This window comes from Lissotriton helveticus, chromosome 12 (assembly GCF_964261635.1).
Source record: "Lissotriton helveticus chromosome 12, aLisHel1.1, whole genome shotgun sequence".
Taxonomy (NCBI): Eukaryota; Metazoa; Chordata; class Amphibia; order Caudata; family Salamandridae; genus Lissotriton; species Lissotriton helveticus.
Genome location: NC_136073.1, coordinates 658425026 through 658433923, shown reverse-complemented (window position 1 = coordinate 658433923; position 8898 = coordinate 658425026). Strand labels below are relative to the sequence as shown.

Below are 8898 nucleotides of genomic sequence, written 5' to 3'. Positions count from 1 at the left end.
ACCAATACTCAGGATACCAGACCCCCAACGGCAAACACCAAGAGGTAGAGTCCACACCGGACTCCCAAAACACCAGAAGTAAGCACCCGTTGAGGTGATGTCGAGACACCTTAGACCCACTTCCTGAGTGGCCCAGCTGTCCCAAGATCGCCTCTCCAAGGGGCATATTATCAACAACTAGTGATATTTATCGCTAAAGAAGCTTAGCGACATTTTTTTTATCGCCAAGCATCGCCGAATTTTATCGCAGAGATAACGTGCTATTAGCAACGTTTATCTCCAATGCGATAAAATATCCGGCGATAGCGGCGAAATGCGTGAATATCGCTGGAAAACCAGCGATATTCACGCATCATCGCCAATAGGGTATTAACCTGAATATCCACCTCCCATTGGATATACAGCTTAAGAACTGGTCTGAGCAGGTATTAGTTTTCAGCGATATTCGCTCTTAGTGCAAATTTTTTTATCGCTACGCCTGCCTTGCTAATAGGCCATAGCGACGTTAGCGACTGCTTTCAGTCGCTAACTGGTTGGGTACGCCCACTCTGCATGTCATTAGCGATAAATATCGCTGACATGCAAAGCGGGCCCTAGACCGCTGGCTATCACCTAAAAGCTGTCGCTAACTGAGTTAGCGACAGCTTGCTAATAGTGCGATGAAATTATCACCGCTTTGTGGCCGAAAACTGCCTCAAAAGCGTCGATAATTTAATTTTGGCTGCCTTGATAATATGCCCCCAAGGTCCCTGCTACTGACCACGATGACCACAAGATGCATGATTCCCATCTGACCTGTTCACTCTGCACCCGACCCCAACGGCCCCAGCACCGACCAACCAGCTCGTCTTTTGTGGTCCCCAGGTCTTTGTGACCTCCTCCCTCTAAGGAGACACACCGACTTACCTGCAAGCCCCATTTGTCCAATGCTTTTTCAAGTGGCCCCTCCATCTTAGCACACCAGCTTCCAAGTCTCAGCACCCTATACATGGCTGATCTGGAACACTCTGAACTTCTCCTGCTGGAACTTTGGACCTGGCCCGACATCGACCTAAAACGAGAAGGTGGACTTCGTGAAAGCATCGCCTGAATTTCTATGCACTTTTCTGCTTTTTTTCCCATTGTTTCCTGCGGAGCATAATTGCACATAGAAGTGATATATTGGAGGAGGAGCCACCCTAGCAACCAAGATGGCCGCGTAGGCTCCCGGCTCCGCCGACCTCTGACTCCCGCCGGAATATCCTGTCATTTATCCTGTCCTTGCGCCCAGCCACCGTGTTTATGAACCTGCCGTGAGCTTAATGGAGCTATCCCGAACCTTCTACCTGTTCGGCTGACGAAGATACGTCGAGTGGAAGTTTGCAGCCTAGATCTGCCCAGAAGCCGGGGTCTCGAGCAATGTTCCCAGGAACGCGCGCGGCTGCGCGCACGCGCAGTTCCCTACCCCCGAGCGCGCAGTCCCATGTGTGGAGCGGGCACAGAGGGCACAGAGGGCACATCCTGCGAGAGTATTTGCGGCGCCACCGCTTTTAAAAGGCGCGCGCCGCGAAAAAACGGGCATTTCCTGATTGTGCAGGACGGCGGCGGAAGTGACCACTTTGGAGTGATTGAATACTCGGGAGCAGAGGTAAGTGTTCTAATGTGGCCACTTGATGACCTTTTGTTTTTGCTGCCCTGTAGTGCACGCACTGTTGGCTTTATATTCTTTTATATGTAAAGCGAGGCTGCGGGCAGATTGAAGGCTTTTGTTAAACTATCCATGTTAATCGCAGCTCGTGAAGGGGCTGCAATTAACATGGATAGTTTAACAAAAGCAATCAATCTGCCCGCAGCCTCGCTTTACTTACACAACAGATGAAGAATAATTTCCGAAGATAGCACGATTTTTTTCCCCCAATTGGACTGCTATTTGTTTTTTAAATGGAACATTAGCTTACGGTGTACTTCTATTGTAGCATGCATCTGCTTTATTTTCTCCCGTTCTGTCAAATGGGCGACTTCCTGATTTTTCAGTGATTAGACTCGGACTGCTGCGTTTTATTGAGCCGGCGTCCGGGCTTGAGTCTGCTGGGAGTTCCTGGTGACCCCTTGAACGGGGTATTTGCTGTTGCAGGTAAAACCATTTACAGCAATGGCAGCTTTGGCGATGAAGCGTGAAGGCCCTCAGTTCATCAGTGAAGCTGCAGTGCGAGGCAATGCTGCAGTTTTGGACTATTGGAGGACATCTGTATCTGTCTTGTCGGGGGCTACAGCAGGAATTCTGGGTCTGACTAGCCTGTACGGCTTTGTCTTTTATTTCCTGGCTTCCTTTCTCCCAGTGGTTAATTTGTAAAAAAAGAAGTGTCAGGGGCTCTCATCAGAAGGCAGTTTCGACCGGGCAATTTCTCCTATCAGCACTGCCTAACACATTGCCAACAAACCCTACAAGTGGGATGGGGGTAGTGGCGTAATGGCCAGAGCTGCCGAATTTGGGGCTGGGGAATCAGGTTCGAGCCTCGGCCTGGACTCAACATCCTGTGATTCTGGGCGAATCACTTAATCAACCTGTGCTCACCAAAAATGAATGATTAGGTGCTGTTGTTCAGCCAGCTCATATTAAGCACAACCAGGGGGTCGAACATAGCAGAAGGAAACAGACTAAACATTATTCCTAATTGATTTGCGCATTCATTCGAGGCTAAGAGGAAGATTAGATATGTTTGTCCTCCGTTATTCTACATACTGAGCATCATCCACATGTGCTTCCTCTTTTTTTCTGTTTTAGCTCAGCTTGATGTTCGGAATACAATACAAGTTTTGCTTGTTTCACGATTTGGGTTTTAACTTGTGGCGATGGTACTGATTTCACTCAAATTTCACTAGACTGCAGGGTAGCAAGAGATGAAACCAGGAATTCACACGCCCTGTGGGGATCTTCTTGACTTCCAGCCACAGTAAACACTTCAGTGTGTTTCTGGAATTGATCGAAGTTTGGCAGGCATGAAATGTGTGAGGCCTCAAAGTGTAAGTGAAATTAGAGTCACTCTTGCGCCTGTCTCGTGCTATCAGATAAATACGTAACATTAGTCTATGTTCACCCACTTTGTAGAATACATAAACTAAAACTGGAGTGAGGTTTAAAACAGAGCTCCTACAGAATACGCCACTTATGCATATATGGTGCCCAGTTACCAGGAATGCTATTCCCTCCCCGTGCCCCACTCCTACCAAAGTTGCTGATAGCAGGGGTGTATGTACCTCACTAAAATGAGGAATTACAAGGGGGGGACGAGATTTCAGCACCTGATTTACTACTTTCTTCCATTACTTTCATCTGAACATTTCGCTGCTTTCAGCTGCTGAAGTGTCCTTGTGAACTGCTCCTGATCTCGTAACGGGGCCCAAAGATGTGTCATGGACGTGTTAAACTTAAAGCGAAATGTTTATGCCACGAGGGAGAGGGGGGCAGGAGTGGCTGCCCGTGTAGAATAGGGCAGTATCCTGGCTCATCAACAGCTCACACCCGGAGGTCCTGGTCACACACTACTACCAGCAGCATCATGTTAAATCACTACTTACTGGGACAGCCTTTTAGTTTTATTTCATCAGAGGCCTGCTGCGCAACACGCTGCTCGCTTCATGACATCCATTGAAAATCGCTGCAGCTGCGCAGTATGCCTGGGCGGGCTGCAGCGAGCACAGTGATCCCATTGGTCCAACTCAGGACACACACTTGACGATTTGTCAAGTAGGGACGGGGCGGGCTAAAATGTATAGTTTGCAACTAAGGGGTCATCAATGGTAGCATGTGATTTATGATAAGGCAGGGACCCTGGCAGTTTCTAAGTGTGTGCCTTCATAAGGTTGGCCGCAGTGATGCAACATCAGCTCTTCACCGGTGTGCAGCCAATATCGCATGTAGACCCGGCCCTGAAAATTAAGTGCCGGTGCTAAGCACCGGCACAAATTAAGCACTGGTTTCTCCTATCTCTAATTTTGGTGCTAAAATCTGGCCGGCGGTGGAACAAATATTTCAAATCCCGAAGGACACTCTTCACCGGAGGGCTTGTTGGAGGCCTATTCACTAATGTCCTTTTCTGGACTTTCTTGTATGGCATGGTGCATGTCTATTAAAGCGATCAATCCTCTGAAATGTTTTTAATGAAATTTGAGGACTATTACTCAATTCATTTAATCGACAGACCAATACTCCTTATTAATTTCTAATTGTTTGTCTTCTTGTGTAATAGTAACTTAATGCCAACAGCAAATCATGGCAGCGCTCCCCTAATCTCATTGCCGCATGGCTCCAGGCTGCAGTAAATAAATGTAAAATTACAATGAAGGCCCCGCTGCTAATTGCCGGGGAGTGACTGGTGCAGCTGGCAGGTCTGTACTTTGAAGAGGCGGGCAGCCCACCGAAGTAAACCCGATTTGCGGTGGCTCTGATCACAGCCATGAGGCCTCACAAGTGAGTGAGACTGACCGTGCTTGCTGCCGTGTGGGTTAATATGAATTCGAGAAAAGCAGTTTGGAGATATTTTACCGCTTCCCATTCTCAAAAAGCTTTTACTTCTAATATTTATCTCTTTCCATCATTGCTTATTTTGCTCAGGAGAAAGTGTCACTCATAGTCCTTGAATGGCACTCATAATTACACTGACATTATGCAAATGGCGCACATAGGCAACCTGAAACCTTGGCCGCGGGACATGAAGCACAAGAAACGCTGAGCACGGCTGCCTACAAAGCTACCAGCCAGCGCGTCCTTCACCTGGGCGCAGTGTTCAAGGCTGCCTTCTCAAAACAATGCAGCAAGTTTGCTTTTTAGGGTAATCTGCCCGGTTTGCAGACTTGCTGTATTGTTGTGGTAGTAAAGCGGGGCTGCGGGCAGATTGTGTTCATTTATTTAAATATCCATGTTAATCGCAGCCCCTTCACGAGCTGTTATTAACACATTGGGGCACATATGGTGAAGGCAGAGAAAGTGGTCTAGTGCCAGCTAACCAATTTCCTTAAGAGTACCATCTTGGTACCACTGGCAGCAGAAACTCGAGCTAACCCAATTGACTTAATGGGTGGGGCAGAGGGCGGAAGGGCACCAAAAACAATGGACGGAGGGCAGAAGGGCACCAAAAATGAGTGGGACAGAGGGCATAAAGGTACAACAACCAGTGGGACAGAGGGCAGAAGGGCACCAAAAACGAGTGGGGCAGAGGGCAGAAAGGCACCAAGAACGAGTGGGGCAGAGGGCAGAAGGGCACCAAAAACGAGTGGGGCAGAGAGCAGAAAGGCACAAAAAAAGAGTGAGACAGAGGGCAGGAGGGCACCAAAAATGAGTGGGACAGAGGGCACCAAAAACTAGTGGGACAGAGGGCAGAAGGGCACCAAACACAAGTGGGACAGAGTGCAGAAAGGCACAAAAAATGAGTGGGACAGAGGGCAGAAGGGCACAAAAAACGAGTGGGGACAGAGGGCAGAAGGGCACAAAAAACGAGTGGGACAGAGGGCAGAAGGGCCCAAAAATGAGTGGGACAGAGGGCAGAAAGGCACAAAAAACGAGTGGGACAGAGGGCAGGAGGGCACCAAAAACGAGTGGCATTTGGCGCCGCAGACACGCGAGGTTCGGTTTCTGGCGCACATAGCCATGGTTGCAGCGCACAGAGACCCTCCACTGCCGCACACAGAGGAAAAAAATTAGAGGGACTGGCCCACCCGGGTTTCAGTTTAACAACATCGGCTGTGGTGGTGTGCTTGGGTCCGGTCTACCGGAGTGGAAAAATGTCTTTCGCTTTCTCAGATTGCTGTGGATGACGTCTGGCTCCCTTGATGAAAGTCGGAGGAGGGGTGACAGCTCAACGGTCGCGGCAGTGGACGGGGGTCCGGCCCGGTGGCCCGGTAAAGGGCCCGCTGGTGATCGCTGGGTCGGGGTCACCGCCTGCAGTTGCGGACCTTGGATATCCTCGAAACAACTGTTACGTCTCCGTCTGCAGTCGACCATTCCCGACTCGCCCGTTCCATCTCGGAGAGGTCAAGTTCGATGTGGGAAGCAATCATGACTGTCGCCGATCGCAGAGTAGTGGAGCGGACCGGGAGTGACCCATCGCTACGAACTGTGTTGGCAGCCATTGAGTCTATTCATGTATGTGTCGAAGAGCGTATTCAGACGATGATGATGCGATTGTCTGAGATGGTACAAATTGGACCGGACCCTACTCCACTACAAGAACCGGTGACGACCGAGGCACCCAAGATGGTAACTCTGATGGAGGAAGTAGACCCCGTATTGTGTCATGTGTCTGAGCCTTTGCCCAGTGTTTTGGAAGATGAGAACAAATTTGATGCCACCAATGGATCACTAAGCCTACGATCGTTGCCGTTTATGGAAGAACAAATCGGTGTTCCCATTTCAGAGACTTTTGATAAGAACTGTTATCGGAATGGAACTGCGTCACTCCCCTATACATCGGAACCTCTAAGATGGCGGACAGATCAACGCTGGGAGTTCATAACGGGGAGGGGAGTCTCTGGACCTGTCGGTGTTCACAGCACTCCCGTTCTTCTACTTTGTCTCGCATTGACTCTCTTACATTTTCTTCGTTCTCGGACTGTCCGGTGGCAGAGGTGGTTTGTCCGGAGGGGACTCCTGCGTCTGATCGTCAGGGGCAAGGATGAGTTTGAAAGACTGGGTTTGATTCAAGAACGATGGACACGGGATCTGTTAAACTTATGCTTTTGAAAGGCTGGGCGGTGTTTGAAGTTTCCCTTGTAGAGACACATGATTGTTGTCTGATAGATTTTTTTTGACTTCAGCTTGGGGATTCATGGTTCTGGCGGGGGGAGGGGCGAACAGGAGCCCGTACGAATATGCCCTCCTCCACTTCTCTTCTCTACTCTGGTAGATTCTTTTTTAGGAACTAGTTAGTTGGGGTGACAGGCACGCTGATACTGGGGGTTAGGCGATAACCGTTTGCAGGGGTGCAGGGTGGGGGGATGAGTTTATTGTTTTCTTTTTGTTATTGTCCATATCATTTTTCACTTTTTTTCAATTTTTTTCTTAGTCTTTCCTATACTCGTAATGTTGTCAGAATATCCGGACTTTGATCCTTCATTTCTATTGTCAGGTTGCCATGATTCTCCTGCTGTTTGATTTGTGTGTGAGAGGGTGTTGAGGAGCCGCTTCTAAACTGTTTAGCGATTATACTGCTGCCAATATTAATTTTGTGCTTAATAGTGCAGACCTCTTGAAGAATTTTGCTGTTCTACGTCTATCCTGTTTTTGTACCATTTCACCCTGTTATCATTGGATGTATGCATGGCACCGGATATGTCTGTCTGCCTTTTTCATTTTTGCTTTAAAATAATAAAAAAGATTTAAAAAAAAAAAAGAAGTGATATATTTATCATATTTTGAAAAATCGTTTCTCCGAACTTACTATCCTTAGACCTGTATTCTTGATCTTGAAAATGTTATTAAAAAATGATATTATTTTTACAAATTGGTCTCTTCTTGAGTGTGTGTCTCATTTATTGCCTCGGTGAGTACTACAAATGATTAACACTACCTTCTGCTAAGCCTAACTGCTCACCCACACTACTACAAAAAGAGTTAGTACTATCTACTTATAACTCTATCTACCTTTTGGGGATTTCTGGGAATCTCTACATGGTGTACTTCATTTTAGTGCACTGTACAAAGAGTTGGTTCCCTACAATCCCTGAGTAGAGGACTGCGAGGGTGGGTGGGGGAGTGCAAGAACTACAAATTATCCTAAAGAGTATCTTGCAGTACAAACAACGAATCAGTGCTCTCACCCTGTTGCCCAGCTCCGCTCGAACAGGGAGATATGGACTAGCCAGGGGGCAGAGAAGCGCAGCATTGAACTTGCAGGTGGTGTAGTTATGGGAACAAGCACATACATTTTTTCTGCCCACTGGTGTATGGTGTGCCCCCCCACCTCCTAGGTAATACAGACAGGGGATGTGTGACATTACAACGCATGCTTTTACATCGCATGCTTTTACAACGTGGTTTTTACAACGCATACCATTACAACGCATAGTGCTTTTAGGCGCTGGATAGTGAATTGTTTAATTTATTATTCCAACTCCAGTCCCCGTGGATAGTAGGGAAGGTGTTGGATAGTACATTAAACATATTCCCTATCCTAGAGCGCCCCCAGCGCAATGCGTTGTAATGGTTTGCGTTGTAAAAGTTGCGTTGTAAAGGCACTGCGTGGTAAAAGTTGCGTTGTAAAGTTTGTATACCATAGACAGGTAATGGATGTCCACAAAAGGACTACGATATTGAGCCTTGGACAAGGTTCCATAACATGCTAAGCAAGATGGATATGGAGGGTGGTCGTCCTTACATGAAATATACTCTCCAGTACCACTATGCCCTAAGTGAGAAGTCCTGTGTCAAACAAGCTACATTCAGTGGGAAACAACTGCGAAGTGCCTACGCAGGGAGAGGATGGGAAATATATTCGCAGACATGGGGAAAACAGACAGAGGTCAAACATGCCTCACGTTTCAGTCCAGGCGCTCAGCCAAATCATTGAAGATCCACAGCTTCATCAAGACTGAGATACAGACGCACTGAGTGCAACTGCTCTGGAGGCCACACTAACGACCATGCCTCAAAGTTTCCAGTCCATAGAAGGGAAAATTGATTCCTTGAAATTGAGCATGGATCACATATCTGTAAAATAGACAAACAATTGTTGCGACTCACAGAAGCAGGGCAGAGGATATCTACTGCAGAGAATGAACTTCAATCTTGTGTTGTGTCAGTAGCACACAGTGATGCAGCCCTATCACATTTGCACTCTGATATGTCAGTGGCTCACAGTGATGCAGCTATCACCTTCACACCCTGATGTGTCAGTGGCACACAGTGATGCAGCCAATACACCA

The 8898-nt window shown here is 47.7% G+C and overlaps 1 protein-coding gene across 1 annotated transcript; it reads left to right on the top strand.

Moving 5' to 3' along the window:
* Positions 1 to 2119: 2119 nt before the first annotated feature.
* On the top strand, positions 2120 to 4113 carry LOC144799062 (ER membrane protein complex subunit 6-like). The gene is made up of 2 exons (XM_078670232.1): positions 2120 to 2317; positions 3952 to 4113. Exons 1-2 carry the CDS (start codon positions 2132 to 2134, stop codon positions 4111 to 4113), a joined length of 348 nt encoding a protein of 115 aa, XP_078526358.1. The 5' UTR covers positions 2120 to 2131.
* The last annotated feature ends 4785 nt before the right edge of the window (positions 4114 to 8898 follow it).

What these genes read in the sequence shown, in the direction of transcription:
- LOC144799062 (XM_078670232.1), top strand. Translation starts at nt 2,132, where the DNA reads ATGGCAGCTTTGGCGATGAAGCGTGAAGGCCCTCAGTTCATCAGTGAA. An exon ending in TCCTGGCTTCCTTTCTCCCA is followed by an intron (nt 2,318 to 3,951) that starts GTGGTTAATTTG and finishes GCACAAATTAAG; the next exon opens with CACTGGTTTCTCCTATCTCT.